Raw genomic sequence first — 19,031 nt, forward strand, 5'->3', positions numbered from 1 at the left:
AAACAGCATTCCAACTCCAACACAAACAGGTTTGATCCTGGTGCTCCCACTGATCCAAACATTTACTGACCCAAATGTACTTCCAGTTATTGTCAGAAGGCACAAACGAGGTCTTTGCCCCGCAGAGTGTGGATGCTGTTTAAAGACGCGCCAGATGATTGATGACTGAACATTTAACATGGTTGTCTGTCATCTAGCTCTTTGATTCTGTTTAATTGCTCTCGTATAGTACCCCTGCTGACACACACACACACACACACACACACAATACTGTTAGTTTTAATGTCTAATCAACATCAACATAGCAAAAAGCAAGTGCTAAGGCTCCTGACTTTAATTATGGACTGTTATTATCACCGTGGGGTGAGCACAGCGATCACTGAATCTTTGAAAATTGCCCCTTAAAATTTGTCTGTTGTTTTCAGCACAGACTAATAATCTTTATTGCCTTTCAAAGGGAACAATAATAGGCAGGAAAGAGGCAGAGTGAGGCAGAGTGAGGCACCTTTCGATGGGACATCCAGTTTATCTGGAAAGCACAGCGTGTCACGGTGGAGTTAAAAGTGGAGAAATGAGCTAAACCCTTGATGCTAAGGTGTATTGTTTATTTCCACGAGCGTTCAGGCTTTTAATTTTTTTGCAGAAAGTGTGTTTAAAGTGTCAGTTTAAAGAAGGTTTTAATGATGATGAACGGGATATGTAGAGGAGAGAGATAATGCCATCGCATGCAATTAGATTCAGACACATGCAAGAACCGAAAATGGATGATTTCCCGGGGGGTTGGGTCTAATCCACTCAAGTGCCGTGGTACCTTGTCATGCACTTCTTTAAACAAATCATATTTTTATCCCGGTGTGAGGTCACACTATTTTCATGCATTTCCACAGTTGCCAAAATGATTAGAGGTGACGTTACTTCTGAAAACCTAATGCACTGTTCTGGTTGGTATTTGGGGACAGAGATAAATGCAGATGTCTCCATCACGTCTGACGCTGTTGCATTCTGGACGGCTTTGCAGTGTCTGAGAGCTGCAGCAGGCGCATGTTCAAAAAGCGAAAGTTAACATGAACTTAGTGACCTTATGCATTGAAATGAGCCCTTTGGTTTTCTCTGCACTGTAGGTACAGGAGTCGGCATTCATCCACAAGCCCCATGCTGGTTCATTGCTGTGCCAATAACAAACCCAACCCCTGATTAGCTCTATATTGTCCCCACGAGGGCTGACGTCTGTTACCTCCACTAATATCTAAGAACACATGTTGAGCAGGCTCACCAGGGATGTTAGCGGCAGCCGGGCTTGGCACTGTGATTTATATTCACATGGCTAGTTTTACCCTTCCCTTATCAAGACTTTCACAATGCATCCATTAACATCAATGCGCAGTGCTGGCTGAGCAGCAACACCTCAGGACATGCATTCCGCGTCTGCGGGTCTCAAAATTGCATTGAAATCGATTAATGCATTTTGCGACACTCCATTATCAAGCAGCTGTTGGTGGAAATGAAAAGACTTGGCAACATTAATCAATACTTCAAGTGTGCAGTATGCGTCATAAATACACATGATCATGCCCGATGCAATGATGTGAGCCTGCTGATAAACAAGTACTTGATTCTCACTCCGGTCCCTGTCTCTCAAATAAACGGACTTTTGGGTCAATGCTATAACTAGCCTATAATAACTCACGCAGACAAATGCTCTCATTATGAGGTTAAGAAGCTTGGCTTGCTGTGATATTTACCCGACTTGCACAGCGTTACGGATAACCTACTTTCCCTCATTCAAAGAGAAAGGGGGGGTAGCTGGCAGCTGCTCTTCATACTTTAATGCCAGCGGACTGATCCTTCTGTGAGTGAAGCGCCATGATTCGCAGATAAAGATATTTTCTCAGATGCTTTATTTATGATGACAGCATTTCTCATTTGCATGAAAACGGCTCAACCTGTGTACCCCAACTAGGCCAGTACACAGGTTGGCCACTATGAGTGCACGAAAAGCTGCCGGTGTCTCACAGATAATCTTCACGGCTATACTTAGAATTTCCAACCCTACCAGTTGCTGCAACCAATGAACCGTAAAAGTCTATTACCGTTGGATTACTATGCTGATTTGCAACCCCCCCCCAAAAAACTTTATTTGAGTCACAATGCAGCTCAGTGTTTTATTGACTGCTTTGTGAAGTGTAATTAAACTGTGGCCGACTCAACCCTACACACGCTTACCCGACAATAATAATGTGGCAAAAACTGCAATACATGAACCCAATGGACAATCGGCATGCAGTAAGGCTAAACAAATTAAAGTACTGATTACCTAGTTAGAATTCTGCACTACAGCAGGACATTATTTCTTGTAGGGTGGAATGTTAAGCGCAGCGGAAGAAAGGAGAAAATAGTTCCAGGCCTCATTTATGGGCTGAAAACGATTCAAAACAAACAAAAGTATCATTAAAATGAATAGTTTGTTCACTTATCCGTAAACGCTTTGACATTTGTTGAAACAGATCTCAGTCATGTGTTATGTTCTGCGATCTATACAGCATTTGATATAAATCTTCTTGCTTGTATATGGTGCATTCAGTCAGAACACCCCCTGCCTGAAAGGCTCTGCATGCGTTTGCTGTTTCTCTGGCATATTTTATAGTATATTTTCTGTTTGTTGAACTTCTGCTGGGAATTATGCAATCGCCCAAAACTTTGTGCATTCATTCTAATATAACAAAGGTGTGCACGGACTAAACCCAACAGGTAGAGCAGGAGAGTGAGGAGATGCTCCTCCAAACGCCCACTCATTCCTGTGGTGGAAACCCACTGGGTGGGCATTTGTCAGTGGGGCTATTTTAGGTCATTAGCTGCACGAAGGAACAACCTTGTGAGATTCCTTTCAGCCACGCAGAATGATTCTTTATTGAGGGTTTGATGTCATACATTGAAGCATTTAGAGTGTTTTTAAGAGCACTGCAGAAACTGTGCTGTGAAGAATATCACACACAGTTGCACTGTGAAACAGTAAGTCAGACATTCCAGCTCCTTGCATGGCTGGCTTGGCGAAGCATCTCGGTGCTTCTATGCACCGCGTTTATGCAAGGGGCAATTAACTCACACCACATCCAGACGTGGCGCCGGCTTCACCCGGAAGAGCTAAGTCACATTAAACACTCTCAATAAAAGCTCGATGAGAGGTGAAACTTACAGCCAAAAGGTTAAAGCTCTGCACAAGGTTTGACATTCTTACCTTTGCTGTTATCCTCCCCGCATCGAGCAGCTTAACAGTGTGGAGGCCTGCTGTGTTTGAAAAGCTCAAGGTTAGTGCCTGGATGACGCCTAATAGGGCCATTCTATTCAGCATCTACCATTTTCATCAGACAGATATTTCTTACAATACCAAACTGTGTATCGATTTCTTTTTTTAAAACCTGTCCATCGATCTGAAAGGGTGGGCCGGCTCCTCCACTCTGTCGAGCAATCCCGCTCTCTCTTAGATTTAATGTTAAACGTTCTTTTTATTTGTGACGGCAAACAAAGCACTTAAAGCGTGAAAAGTTTGAGGCTCAGGACGTTTCGCCGTGCGACAGAGCGCATTAGCTTCCCACTTTGTGCAGACATTGGCCCACTTTGTCACTTAAAAGGCGTGCAGGGGGCTATTTTTGCCCAACTCAAAGCGAGGAAAGTGTGTCATGACCCAGTAACACACAGTGAAACCTGTGTGAAGTCCTGCCTGAACGCTCCCTCATGCTACGTCCTCTCTTGGCTCTGAACATTAATCGTGATTGACAGACGTGCATGTATCTGAACTCCTCCCAAAGGAGAATGCCATAAGTGACACCTTTTTAACAGGCACTCAAAATAAAATGGCTCTGTGTGTCGTGTGGAATCTTTCTGTCAGACAGGGTCAATGAAAGGGGCGTTAATTCCTGTGGGTCTGAATGAAAACTCAACGGTGTAATAGGACAGGATTGTGTAAAAACCTCACAGACCGCCCTGTCAAGTCCGTCTGCTGAAAACAAGGGAGAATATATTGTAAAAATGCAAATGCTTCACCAAAGATCTTACATTAAATACAAATCTAGCAAATCCTGAGCAAATAGTAAAAACATAAATATTCCCATGTCAGTGTATCCTGATTTAAAAAGTTAAATAATCAGTTTATTAATCCTATTTCTTAGAAATGAGGCAATAAGAGCGACAGTTAAAGTTAGAAGTATTGGAGACAAGGTCAATGAGGACAGACTTTAATGGTTTGGACGTGTCCAGAGGAGAGACGGGGACTATATCGTTAGAAGGATGCTGAGGATGGAACTGCCAGGGAACAGGGCTAGAGGTCGACCCAGGAGAAGATACATGGACGTAGTGAGGGAGGACATGAGAGTGGCTGGTGTTGGGGAGGACGATGCAAAGGACAGGGTGAAGTGGACATCAGTTTGTTGTGGTGACCCCTCAGGGGACAAGCATAAAGAAGAAGTATTCCACCTTCTCTCCATTTGATTTCACAGGGTTTTCACAGCTCTTCCTTTACAAGAGTTCTTTTTAAGTGTAATTTTGTTTTTGACTTAACGTCAACAAAACTTTAAGGAAAGCTCAGCAATAGTAAGCTACAAAAAAAAAGAAATAAAGGTTATATAGGATCCTGCTGATTCATATAATACAATCTTAATGTATGAAAGAGAGAGCATGATAAATATTCCCAACAATGAATGCTGAGTACTTCCTAACGCCTTTAATTAAAATGCCTGCCAATGCTAATGAATGATTGTGTATGTTATATAAAGTGATTTTCAAAGTAGCTGCTCTGTAACACTAAATTCAAAGGCGTCAAATTTACTTTATCTAATTGGGTATCTGTTTATGTGCTTTTCTGTTTTTTTATTTTATTTTATTTTAAAACTAATATGCAAATAAACCTGGAAGACGCATTTTAATATTCTGGCCCTGAAGGCATGCTAGCTGTGTTCAATGACATCTCTCACTTCAAATGGAAACTACACGCCCTCTCAATGCTGCTCATGGACGGCGTCTGCTGCCGTTTACCCGCCACCGGTTCGCAGCCGAGTGGAACCGTCTCCCACACCGTTTGGTGGAGGTGGAAGACGGGCTCTTAATCGGCTGTGTTATTGAATCATTGAATTAAAAGCTTAAGTACTCAGGGTGAGCATGTCAATTCTCCACAACTGAATGGTACACCACTCATTCCATTTTCATCTGAATAGATCATTTGTGTATGTAAAATGTAGAAGAATTGAGGTGTTACACAGATCGCTTTCATTGTCTGTAATTCCCTTTCACTGTGACTGTAATCATTCTGAGAGACAAGCCACATTCATCCGACAACGCATGCTCGTCCTTAATCTGCATTCAGCTCTCCTCAACAACATGGCACTTTTTCTTACCGTGCTGCGTCACTATAGTGCAGCCTTCATTAAGACAGTTTCCTTTAAAATGAATTTTGCATCATAATGGCAGAAGCGGATGTTTAACCTGCTTCACAGAGCTGTGATGTAAAACAATGATAAAGCTCTCAGAAATCGGAGGAGTAAGTGTAGCAGCAAAATGCTTCAACCCTCTTCTACTTGACATTCCGCTCACCTGTCTTCATCTCCCGCGTTCTGAAACCCCGGGACTGATAGGCTACAGATAAAATGATGTGATGTTCCTGTCTGTATTTCAATGGGATGAGCTGCTGTGACCCACGCAATCTCCCTCGCAAAGAGTATTTCAACTTATGCAGATGAGCTCATCAGAGCTGCCTGCTGAGATGAGACATCTAGGTCTGGAATTGTGTCAATACCAGCACCAAAACAAATGCAAATCAAAATCCAAATTAATGTGTTTTCCCTGAGGAGAAACTGAGTCGTACTTATAGTCAGCGCTCAGTAGATGACAGGATTCTGTTATCCCGAGCTCATGAAAAACAAGCCATTCTGAAACTGCACACTGAGCCGGGGTGCAAAAGTCAGCGTCTCCAGATGGAGAAACTAAACTAAGTGAAAAAAAAATAAGAAAAGAAAAATGGGAGGCTTTTTGTGTGATTGTTTTACAGATGAAAACATTTCATAAATATATATATTCTTATATTCTGTATAGATTCTGTCAAGCAGTTTTGGAGGATGCGCTCTGAGCTTTCTAAATAATGTTACCCAGGGCAACATCCTCGCCGCTGACTTTAATGCCCCCCCCCAAAAAAAAAATGTTTGGGAAGAAATTAACAGCGCGGTTCATGCTGTTTGAAAAATTCAGTGACCTTTCATCACTACACCTACCATTCATTAAAAATGAAATACTGAGCAGTGAATGGAAACAGCATTGAAAAACATCTTCTGACCTTTAACACGCTATTTGTTCAGTCCTGCTGCAATGACATCCCCCCCCCCCCCCCCCCCCCCCGGAAATGGAGCATTAAAATGTAATTCTATCTAATCTAAGAAAGCATTACAAAAAGTCTTTGCTCAAAACTGACAAAGGCAAAGGAATTGATGACACTCTCTCTTTTTTTTGTTAGACTCATTCTTGTAATTTGTGAGACGCAGTCTTCAATAAACGTTTAATGAAAAGTAGACAATGACATTATGGCAGGTCTACAAATGATTATCATTGCTGTTGTTTTTACAGTCATTATACTATTATTGGCAGCAGGGGGCCGCCCACCTCGTGCCCGTTTCTGTCTATTTAAGTGTTTCTCCTCTTCCACCTGCTTGCTCGTGGGGAAAACGTCGGGTTTCTGTTCTGCTAAAAGAGAGAACGGTTCAGCTTTGCTCTTTCAGAAAGTGCTGTGAGATAACATTTGTTGATACTTGGCAGCATATAAATAAAATGTAAAACATGAATTGAGCTGAGGAAGTCAAGCAATCTTCTTACCAAATACACAGTGCTCACTTTTATTTGAGTTTTTAAGTATAAATAGGTGTGTAGAATCTAAACTACTGCGGATAGCGTGCTGGCAAACAGTGTGCAGCTACAGTTGGCAAGTCTCGAAAGCCTTTTTTTAAATTATCACTAACACATTCTAAGCACCTTGTAAACATAAAGCACTTTCTCACATAAAAACATCTTCAGAATGTGTCACCAGTCAAAAAATAATTGCCTTCCATGTGCACAGTGTATACAAATTTAATAAAATACACAACAAGTACAGTAGGCCACATTCACGTGTAAACTTATCTTATTTTCACACAAAATGCAGAAGACAACAATAAAATTACAAATACATTCTTAAAAAAATGTAATTATTGGAACCTTGAATGGTTTTATGAAAAGGGATGTCCCCTGTTGCACCACCAGTAACAGTTCATAAGACACTTTTACTTTTGAATGTAACTGATATGTATTCCGGTTGCCTGTGATGTTCAAAGAGATGTTCCCTAAACACTAAATGGAGACAGAAAGCGTCACCGTACAAAAGCAGACAGGACTCAATAGCGTAACAGTAGCAATTTGTTCAACAGCCTCACAAAATCGGAGCTCGAAAATGTGTAAAATACAGACATCTAAATTGACAGGTACAGTACACCGTGAAAACACTTGCAGTCAGGTAAGCACTGATGTCGCCCCCAAACCTTCACAGCAGTCAAGGACACATATTTCACTGAAACACAACAGGTCACAAACTCATAAAAAACACACACACACACACAAAGCAGATGGTTTTTGGTTATACAATGCACGTCTGGACACCACTGCCGGTACAAATTAATCGCCTCCCGGTTAATCTGTGATGTCATCTTCAAAGACTGGGCAGGTGAGAGCAAACAGGATCAGCTTACTTGTCAGTTACCAGAGTCCAGAGGGTCCAGAGCGTAATCGGACCCCCCACACTCCTGGCTGATGACAGAGCTGTGAATGAGACTGCTTGACATGGACTTGGGTCTGAGCTCACAGGTCACGTAGGAGGGCTCCTCCATTTCAGTGTGCAGCGGGGAGCACTGGCCATCTGGAGGTCCATAGGCACTGATGTCGGAACCACCTTCCCTCGCCTCCGTGGACTCTTGGTTGGCCAGATCCAGGGGTGCACTGCTCTTGGTGGGACTGCTGGATGCAGCCGGACTCTCCTGTAGCGGTGGGCTTAGTGCATGCTGTGATTTTAAGTAAGGTTTGACATTGGCCACGAGGATTGTACTGTCCCGCTGTTCCTTTCCGAAAGTGCTGAGGGTTTTTCTGCTGCTGCAGCTGATGGTGCCATAAATCTCTGTCTCTACCATGGCATCCATTCCCACCGGGATGAAAAGGTTGGTGCGATTATCGGCACTGTCTGCTTGGCTTCCTACCCGTAACTTTGGCATCCAGCATCTGTCAGAATGTCCCAGTGCACGACATTCATCTGTGCAGTGGACCGATTTGTCTTGCTCTGCAAAAAACAGTCACACATTTGTTATTAGGCCTCGCTGGGGCGAGAACAAACAGCCTAGAAGAAAATGTTGAAGACATTATGAAGAATGAGCAACACTAATAAAACACTATAACAACCATAACTCGCGGTATTCTTAAATTCTACCATATTATAATAACTAAAACACGTTTCCTGATTAACTGTTCGTTGTTATGGATATAATAAGAAGCAGCCTGTTGCAACACTTATGAGGACATTCAAATGTAGTAATGCTGTTTTGATTTAATAAGGTTCATGCTTTTCTACTCAAGAAATCACCAAAAGTACAATTTTAAAATAATGTCACATGAAAATAAACACGTTAATTTTCTCAAATCTTATGGTGGATGTAGCAAATGAGTGACGCGTCCTACTCATGAAAACCATTTCCCTCTGCTGCTCTCAACAACTTGTGTAGGTGTTTCCTGGAAAACATCATCTGGTGCAGAGGAAGCGATGTGTTTTCATTTACATTTCCAGCAGCCGTTTGAGTTCAATTCACAGAAAAACAACTGTGAAATTTGCATGAGGTTGTGCAACGTTCATCATTTTTAGATCAGAGGATTGCTCATGTTTAGGCTGTAATAATGAAAAAAGTACAATTTAGGACATTTTAATTCAATGTGCATTCGCAATTTGGAAATATTAACTGAGACTTGAAGCACAAATACTCTGGTAATTGTTCTAATTACTTTGATGTGTTCTCAGCAGTTCATTTGCATTTCCCTCCCATTTTTCTTTTCGCTCGGGTTTAGCACATTTATATAGAGGCTTGTCCTTGCTCCAGGAAGACCTTGTAAATACTTGTTAACAGTTTATTCATGCAGAATCCAAACTTTTGGGAATGTGTAAAGTGAAGTTTATTCCACTTATTGGCCTCTTTATAAAAAGAAAAGCATTGGCAAGAATAGCAAACACCTATGAGCCTTTACATTCAAACAATGTAAGTATTACCTCAAATATTTGATTGATTATTGACTATTAAGGTATAATTTTCTAATTGAGAGGAGGCGATTTAAGACATTTGAGGAGGGAGGAAAGGATGCAACCTTCTTTTCGTGTCAAAGTGTTCTTGATTGTCCCTGATTATACTGCACTGATCAGCTATCTCGTCCCTCTGTGAAAAAAGCTCCTCAATCGTATCAAAAACCATCAGTAGAAGGAGACGAACTGTGAATGAGGAACTTATCTCATTTTCAATCCTGGCCCTAATAAGGATTAGAATATGGAGTGTGGAAAGCTGTAAAGGATGGGGCTCCTCCTGAAAGAGGTGGTTGGATCCTCTAGTTCACAGGCAACAGAACCTCCCTCACATACCAGCGTCGACCAGTGTGCAAACCCAAGGGAGGGGGGGCAAGAGAAAAGACAACATCTCTGCGCCACAACCCACAAGAGATGAGAAACAGCCTCACGTGTCAGACAACAAGCTCATTTGAAAGAGCACAGACCTCCACTATCAATTAGGCTACTGCTGCTCAAGTCCATGAACACCCACACAAACACACGCGGTCCAACAAACACACAGCTGTACACGTGCACAAACATGCACCCTTATAGGAAAAATTTAACTGTTAATTATTCTCTGACTGGATGGAGATTTAGCGCATTTAATTGGACTGTTAATGGTACACTGCAGCAATTTTAGCGACTCCATAAAGAACGCTTAGTCTGAAAGATAACTTTGTACAATTTAGCAAATATGTCCTTTATAGGCTGCAGTTATTTCTTTGGGACATTGTGTGTTTTTTTGTGGGCAGTCATTTAAGGATGATGGTCGTCATTTTGCATCATTTAACTGTAGCAGAACTGTCGTGTTTTTGCTCTCTGGATTGTCTGAGAAAGACTTCACGAGGTGAATTGCTGCATATATTCACACCTTTTTTTTTGAGGGGGGGGGATTGCATTTCCAGCATGGAGAACCTCTCCGTTTCAACAGTTGAACCCAACAAAAGACTCTATCCACCTGCTTTGTTTTCACAGGGCTCATAAATGGGGATTTCCTGCTTTCCCTCTGAAAGTAAGGAAGTAAGGAAGCATGTAAGAAGCGAGCAATCTCACTTCCTTCTCACAAGAATCGCACAAGTGCTGTACTGATGAGAATCAGGGCAAATGGAGGCGCACAGATATTTGGAGTGAAGCGAACATTAATTTTCCTGGAAGCTGGTGTTCAGCTGGGCGGTGTCAGATTGATGTGGGAGGACAGTTTGCTGAAAGTTTGAAAGAGAGGTGGATGATATTAAACTTCATGCTTAACTTTGGCCAGTGTTGCTATCTTATAATATTTGTAACAAATTGTATAGAGGCACACAGAATGGGAATTTTGCCAGGGAATGTGAAGTCTCAGTAAAGTCAAGGAATGGGCTTTCACCAATAACCACCTCCATCCATCGGTACCTCCATCAATGAATGACTGGAATATTCTTATTCCAGATTCCCCCAAAGAAAAACCAATTCTGAGGGCCATGAAATTGCTTTTTCATTTTTGTTTGGATTAAAAAAAAAATGTAATGCAAGGGAAAACATAATTTCATTATTGAATGCAATCAATGCTCTTATCATAACAATGCTTTTATCTGGTCAAACAAAGGACACTGAAATTAAATGATCGTGCCAATACGTTAGTACTGAAGTAAAATAAATTAATTCTAAACAAAAAATAGACAAAAGAGTGTCAAGCCAAGTCAGGTTACCAGAGAAACATTTGATTCTATAGTGGTAGAGGTGTTTTTACTAAGTAATGTGCTGTATCCTGAGTCGATCAGTATTGATGGTGCATCATATCCGACATCTGCTCAACTACAAGCATTTTAGTCCCTTAGAAACCTTTTTTTTTTTTTTTTTGCTGCATACTGTGATTTGTTTTTCCTTCCATTTTATATATTATGCAAATTTTCCCTGCTTCAATCAGTGCATAAACTATTCTTTGTCGGGACTAAAATGAAGAGAAAATATGCTTTAGTGTTCAATATGCATTTAAGAGCGAAAGGCAAAACGAAACGATGTCTTTGATTTGACAAAACCGTAACACAGATCATGCATGTTCTAAGTGTTATGCCTTGAAGTGTCTGCACCCGGATTCGTGTTCTGTGCCCTGTGCATTTGTGTTTCTCCTTTCTTCTAGTACTACAGAGAAAATTCTTTTTTTGAGGCATAGATATGTGAGGCCAGAACAATGGGAATAAGAAAGGGGATGCAGAGAGATGTTGAGTTCATTTCCATGGTACCTATCAGCACTACAGAGGACTGAGCCGATGATGCTGATGTAAAGGGATGTGTGTTCATGGAAGGTTCAGTAGAAATTTACTTTTTTCATTGTGCAATTTGTTCGGCTTCCAGCAGCAATTTGAGGATTTCTTCATATTTACATAACATTAAATGCGAAGCTGCGCTAAAGCTTAATGCAGTTTTCCCTGTCGTAATCAGACCTTTAGGATCGCGTTTATTTTGTTTGTGCTACACAGTGAGACAAAAAAAAGAAGCTGTAACTACATGCAATACTTTAGGTGGAAACATTTATCACAATACAGTAAGTAGTTTTATCATTGAATAGCATTCAAAAACAAAAATGCAGAGAGAAGAGGATGAGGAAGTGAGGTGGCTTTTATCTATTGTGCCCGTCAGAGGCTTTCCCATTTCCATTTTCTGTTCCGGCACTGAATACTGTTTTGTCGTATAATAGCTCTAAAAATTATACACAATAGCCTCATATAGTTCACTGCATTTACATGGCCACATAATGGACGGATGACAAATGGATCAGAGAGATGTGATCTTATTGCCAAATGTGAACAGAACAATAACATGTCCTCAGAAACAAAGACATTGCCTACCCATTATAAATAGAATCAGAGCAAGCCTAGCAGCATACCCACTGTGCATCTGTGAGAGTGAATAAATATTCAGAGTGCATGATAGTGGAGCCTGCACAGGTGCATATATTACCTGTATCAAAGCAGCCAGGAGACTAGAGAGATGGTAAAGGTAAAGACATTAAAGAAATGCTACTTAACCCACAAGCTCTTGTGATGGTGCATGTGGAAATCAAATTCTGCGGTATCTCCATTTTGGTTAGTATCGCTATCTTGTCAAAATCTGCACAACAGTGCGTTTGTTGTTCAATTAAATGCATGTGTATGTGATATACATGTGGAAGGTGGTGGTTAGAAGGGGATGGATTTCAGCACATAATGTACATTTTCCATCTCGCAGTATGCAGCTCGTGACACCGCATTCAACCAGCCAAGAGAAAAACATCAAATCTAGCCATTAGCTTTGGACAATATTCTTCACATGATCGGCGGCATTGGCAACGAAATGATATGATTGATGGCCTACTTCTTTATAACTTACGCATGAAGGCCTGTGAATTAACTCATATTTCTGTTCAGCATGCATTGCTGCCGCACATGCAAATATTCAGTCTTGCATGTACAAAACTTCATTTTCAATATACGCCAAACTTGATTAGCCTTAGATCTTGGGCTGAATCCGATTCAGAAATGCGCTGCAAAAAAGAAATTGTAACTGAATTTACACCTCCCACAGAGCCGTGTTTGGTCTGCCATAATTCCTCATAGCACACACGCTCACACAAACAAACACACTCACACATACACACTAAAGTGAGACAGATAGAGAGAAACTCGTATATTATTCTGGCAGCCGCAAGAGTGCCTCCGTCTCTGCTCTCCTGAGCACGCTGCACACTAACAGTTCATAGCAATGTAAATGGTGTTGAAAGTACTGCATTGGGACCTGATGACCAGAGCCGCTCTATTCCAAGGCTCACATAAGGAAACGAGAAACATCACTACTTCTCTCAAGCCCCCCCCCCCATTATCTTTTATCTTACCAGTGAGAGTAGCTTTCTTATTTTCAGTTTATATTACATCCAAAAGCTAAATATAACAGTCCCTCATAGGTCAGACAGGTTTGACAGTCAACTATCTTTATACTCCTGGCAGTAGTAGGGATCGTTTCAGATTAGTAAAATAAAATACAACATTTCTATTTTCAGTTGTAAAGCAAAGCTCCTCTCACAACGATCTAACCACGGCAAACCTGATAATGACTGCGAAAAACCTTCCAAGCAAAGGGTGGCGAGCCTCTGTCATGCTGTAGCAGAAATACCTGTCATTTCTGCAGTGCAAGTGTCGATCCTGCTTTCTTGTCTGCCGCGTTATTCCAGACATGCATGCAGTGAATCAAATAATGATGTGCATAAAAGAGACACAGACAGAGGCGTTCTTTGCCGTGCATATGAGTGTGCTTGATGGCAAAATGAGACAGAAAGTGTTTGAACATTCTACATTCAACCAATCGACTCTTTTATAATTTCAAACGACCATGTACCTTCCAATCCAGCGGCTTCATGCCATCTTTGGAACTTAGCTCAGGCTGTGTGCAGAGACTAACCTTACTTGCATCAGTAAGGGCACGGCTTTACCTCGTAAATATCCATTGCCCCCTCATTCCCTCAGGACCTCCACTTAAACCACCAAGCTGCATGAATGTTCTCAGTGCGCAAAGTATGAACAGTGTCTGGTGCAAGAGTCAGGTAGACATCTTCAGGACGAGTGTGCGTCCACTCACCCTGCTCAAAAGGCTGACCATTAACTGCCGTTGCTTTCATCTTGAGGGCCTCCCTAGCAGACGTGTCGCAGTGCGAGCCTTTATTAGTATCCTGGTCACTATCAGCCTGGTCACTATCACCATGGCCACTGTCTCGGAGGCTTGCTTGTTCTGCATCCTTAAATGTTGAGCTGCAGCAGAGAGGAAGGAGGGGGGGAGGGAGAAATAACGTTCTATTACCTATGCGTGAGCACCCCTATTTGAGAGCCGTGGTCAGCTGGCCTGATACGAGCATCAAGACCCTGAATGCAACGGCCAAGAAGCTTTGAAGAGAGCTCTTACCTTTGAACAAATGGCTGCCTGCTGCCTGCGTAATTGGGTTCTGATGGGAATTTTTCGGTCTAGAAAAGAAAGGAAAATGCTATTTTGCTTTGGCCGCGTTAAAGGTTTAATACATTTTCAACCATAGGCAGAGGGACATGTGATTCAGCCCAGTAGTGAAATTAGCCTTGTCTTTTTTTTTTTTTTTCAGATTATAATATAATTATTATTGCGCCGAAAATATGTAATTAAAAGCTACGGAGCATCTGCCAGTCTTGACGGCAGTATAAGAACAAATCTCTGTTGTTGCCATATGGGACTCTTTGGCAGTGCAAAGGAGTAGAGCATTATCCACCGTCATCAGCATCCCTGAGAATAATGTGTTTGTGTTGGTCTCACCCGCACACACCAGCAACTGGTGACAGTGCCAGGCCTTGTCATCTGTGTTATCATCTCCAAATGAGACTGCGAGTCTGCCCTAGATATTTACATCGTTTACAACAGATAATTCTGCCGTGCTAAACATCACGACAAGCCCGTGCTGTCAAATTAGCATTTCAGCTGGCTTGTGTGCACAACCCTGCAATCTTTATAGGACTAGGCTGCACCCCATTAATGGCCTTATCATGCCAACTTCAGATGCAGATGGGCAGATCTGGCGTATAATTGAGGGGAACGAAAAATGCGATTGTGAGGTTCTGCTGCCTGCATCGAGCTGTCTGTAGCACATTGGTTCGGTAATGTGATCGGACAAGCTGCTCAAACACCTGCCCGGTCCCACATTTCAGGCAGGGTTTTCGTTTCATTCTTTACCAGTTGATCTGGCAGGGCCACAACAGCCTTGTTCAAGACTCACAGTGTTTGCATGTGTAACTGAGAAGACTTTCTAATTATGCGGACCACCTGTGCCATTTTGCATGTGAAGAGTTTCAACAGAACACTTTCTGAAATGATTATGATCCAGAAAATGAAGTTACAAAAGTATAGGTTTAGTCAAATGCTATTTACAGCATATTAACACAATCATTCCAAGTTGTCATGTCATGAAGGGAATATTTCACAGTGTCATAGCAGGGAAGGATAATGTGATAATAATGATGTCTGCTTGCAGTGACAGTTTCTCTTTCACAGAAGACCATTTTTCTTGTGTCAGATTTGCATGGAAAAGCTGTGTGTGGAGATAAGCAAGAATAAAGGAGAGATAAAGAATACAGTGCAGCATCTTCTTACCTGGATCACTGACATCCTATTCGCCGCAGTGTCTGTGCTAAGCCCGGCAAAGCTGGAATGGCAAGCTGCCCTGGGGACTGTCAGGCTGTTTGGGGTGGTTTTCAGGTACATGACCTCTGACCTGGGCAGTGTGAGTGGTAGAGGACTCTGGTAGTCAAAACATATTGGTGAAGTGATGAGCGACGGGCTGCTCACCACATTCATTCGGCTTGCAGGGTCTCTCTCCTCCATTTCACTCTGCACCAGCATGATGTCACTCTTGTTGATCCTTTTCTTTTTGCCTTTCCCCACTGGAGGATTGGAGTACTCAGTCATGCGGCAGTTATAATTCCCAGTCTCCTTATCTTGATGCTTGGACTTGACAGCAATGGCAGTCATGACTGCTAAGAGCATGACAGAGATAATGCAGAGGGTAACTATGAGGGGCAGGGATACGTCCCAGTGCTGCTGTTCCCCGCCCGTGCTGGAGCCCCCTCCTGCTGGCGTCTCTGTGTTCACCTTAATGATCAGCTTAGCCACGGCAGATAAGGGGGGCTTGCCATGATCAGTTACCTTCACCACCAGTTCAACCACTGGGGCAACCTCTTCCCAAAGTGCATGGGCAATTCTGACTTCTCCTCCCACTGGATCCATCTCAAACAGGTGGTCGTCGTTGCCCTCTGTGATCTCATAGGTCAAATGGCCACTCTCTCCGTGGTCGTGGTCCAGCGCTTTCACCGTAGCCACGATGTATCCAATGCCTACATTTCTAGGCACTGGGATTTCTGCCGTATCATTGAGCAGAAGGGGTAAAATAATAACTGGGAGATTGTCGTTGACGTCAACTACATTGACCCTGACTATAGAGGTGCTCTCCATGTGAGGGGATCCTCCATCTTTAGCTTGAACTTTGAACTCAAAGGATTTTGTTTGCTCATAATTGAAAGACCTTGAGGCATATATGGCTCCATTGGTGGGATTGACAGATACGTAGGTGTAGACTGAAACATCTCCTATGTGTGACGGCAAAATAGAGTAGGACACTGTTCCATTGCGACCAACATCTGGGTCGTGGGCTAGAACCGAGCCCAAGTACTCCCCTGGGATGTTGTTCTCAGGCACCTGTAGCACATAGATCGTCTTTGCAAACCGCGGTGCATTGTCATTCTCATCCAAGATTTTCACAGTGAAAGACTTTGTGTAGTTCAAAGAAGGGATCCCATTGTCTCTCGCCACTATGGTGACATTGTACTCGTCTTTGAGTTCCCTGTCCAGAGGTCTGTCGGTGAGCAGCGTGTAAAAATTATCATTGTTTTCCTGCAGTCTGAACGGTACGTTTCCCAGCACCCTGCACTGAAGTTGACCATTTCGGCCAGAATCTTTATCTGTCACTCTAACTAGTGCTATGACAGATTCTGGAAATGCTGCTTCACTGATGGCTCCTTGTCGAACAGAAACAAAACTTATTACTGGTGAATTGTCATTTTTGTCAAGCACTTTCACAGTAATTTTACAATGGCCAGGTATCGGGTTCGGTCCAAGATCCTTGGCCTGCACATCAAATTCTATGACTGGATTCTCTTCATAGTCAATTTCTCCCTGGACCTTGATGATGCCAGAATTGGGGTCAATGGAGAACAGGTCCTGGATTCTCTCAGATGCATATCCAGTAAAGGAATAGATCACCTGTCCGTTACTTCCCTCATCTTGGTCAGTGGCATTTAAATCTATGAGTACTTTTCCAGCAGGAGAATTCTCTGGAATCTCAATCACATAAGAGGGCTTTTCAAAAACTGGGCTGTTGTCATTGGAATCAGTCACCCTGACATTTATTTGCATGGAGCCTGATCTTGGATACTCTCCGCCATCAATTGCTGTGAGGAGAAGGGTGTGATGACTCTGATCCTCCCTATCCAGTGGCCTCTGAACGACCAGCTCTGGATATATAGTCCCATCACCCCGCACTTTTAAATCCAAAGAGAACGTATTGTAATCGTCTCTCGTGACCTGGTATGTCTTTATGCCGTTCTCCCCTGAATCTGAGTCATGTGCAATAGTCAGAGGAAAGCGTGTTCCAGCAGCTGCATTTTCTGAAATATCAATATTGACATGATCTGAAGGAAAACTGGGCGAGTTGTCATTTATGTCCTGTATATCAATCTTGACCATGCATATTTCCTTGTCGTTGGCGAACACCTCCATCGAGAGTTGGCACTTTGGGTTGCGCCTGCACAACGTTTCCCTGTCAATCCTTTGTTTGGTGAAGATTAGTCCACTCTCCGGGTCAACATCAACCAGGTGTGGTGCAGAATTCTCCAGCACTCTGAAGTTGGATTTCTTCCCTCTCTCCATGATCCCATAGCCGGCATCTTTTGCTATATTTCCTATAACAGTGCCGGGTCCTTGTTCCTCTGGGACTGAGTAATTGAGATTCTTCAATGTCAGGGCTTTAACCCATAACAAAAATAAAATGGGTACAGATAGACGCATCCCTACTCGATATGTGGTAGCGGCTGAGAAAAAAAAAATCCTCCTTGACTTTCAACCTGTTGATTACGGCAAAGCTACAGGACTAAACCTAAACCGGGCATGTGGGTGACGCAGATCCCACACTAATGAGGCTTTACATCGATTGGTGAAACAGAATTGGCATTAAACTGCTATTTTGACCTCTTTCACATGCCGCTTGTCTCTGATGAACTCTTTCTGTAAACAATGACGACCGCCCGACGACACCCAATGCATGAATTAAACATCAAATTCAACATAGTGTCGGAGAAATGCTTTGTTTTCCCTCACAGGGAGACGCAATGAATAATCGATGACTATTAAGTATTAATATTCCCTACTGGATCCAAGGTGAACGCGTTTGGATCGCCGCGGTGAAGGTTAGATCGCAGCCTACAAAAAGCGCATTGCCCTCATGCGACATCTACACCTCGACTACAGAATACTGACATGCCCGTTCAGAATGCAGCACCGTCCGCTGCTGCCGTTCACAATGCGTTTACTTTTTCTTTTTTTTTCCTGTGCGGCACACTGTTGCATTTGGGTTCTGCTCATGAAGCATAAAGAGGCTGCACATGGCAAAAAAAGTCGCACAAAAGCAGCGCATAGAGCCGTTAATCCCGTCCAACCTTTTGTGTGCGCGTCATTCAAGAGCATCTGTGGCACGGCTGCGACTTTTACCCGATGATTGTCCTATAATCAGTCCAGTAATCCCATAATCCAGTCCGATCAGACCCGGTGCCTTTTCATTCTGCATTCGGACACCGCTCATCTGCGCTGTCCTCGTCAACGTTGCCAAATAAAATAAGAAAAAAATGCGACAATTGGGTGTTTCAGATAATCAAAGCAAATCGTCTTCCCTGCGCGCAGTTGTCTCCGCGTCAACTGTTGCAGCCTGCTCCCTCCGCGCTGTGATCCGGACGGGATCCGCTCGACGCCTTTATAGCAGACTCCGGCGTCTTTCTCGCTGCATTGAACATACTTTCTGATCGTCTTCCAGCAAATGAGTGAACAGTGACAGATCTTGCCTTGAGGGGGTCTCTCCAATAGGTCTGGCAAAATC

At 42.8% G+C, this 19,031-nt stretch overlaps 1 protein-coding gene across 1 annotated transcript; it reads right to left on the reverse strand.

Moving 5' to 3' along the window:
* Positions 1–7,760: 7,760 nt before the first annotated feature.
* LOC137902375 (protocadherin-17-like) lies at positions 7,761–17,950 on the reverse strand. The gene is made up of 4 exons (XM_068746459.1): positions 15,482–17,950; positions 14,273–14,331; positions 13,952–14,121; positions 7,761–8,338 (listed from the first exon to the last, which is right to left on the reverse strand). The coding sequence occupies exons 1-4, from the start codon at positions 17,948–17,950 to the stop codon at positions 7,761–7,763; spliced, it is 3,276 nt and encodes a 1,091-aa protein (XP_068602560.1).
* Positions 17,951–19,031: the final 1,081 nt, after the last annotated feature.

The sequence above is a fragment of the Brachionichthys hirsutus genome, chromosome 12 (assembly GCF_040956055.1).
Source record: "Brachionichthys hirsutus isolate HB-005 chromosome 12, CSIRO-AGI_Bhir_v1, whole genome shotgun sequence".
Classification (NCBI taxonomy): domain Eukaryota; kingdom Metazoa; phylum Chordata; class Actinopteri; order Lophiiformes; family Brachionichthyidae; genus Brachionichthys; species Brachionichthys hirsutus.

Coding starts and splice junctions, on each gene's coding strand:
- LOC137902375 (XM_068746459.1), bottom strand. CDS start 17,950: ATGCGTCTATCTGTACCCATTTTATTTTTGTTATGGGTTAAAGCCCTG. Junction 14,332..15,481: donor ATAGGATGTCAGTGATCCAG/GTAAGAAGATGC, acceptor TTTCTTTTCTAG/ACCGAAAAATTCCCATCAGA. Junction 8,339..13,951: donor TGGTCAGCCTTTTGAGCAGG/GTGAGTGGACGC, acceptor TGTTTTTTGCAG/AGCAAGACAAATCGGTCCAC.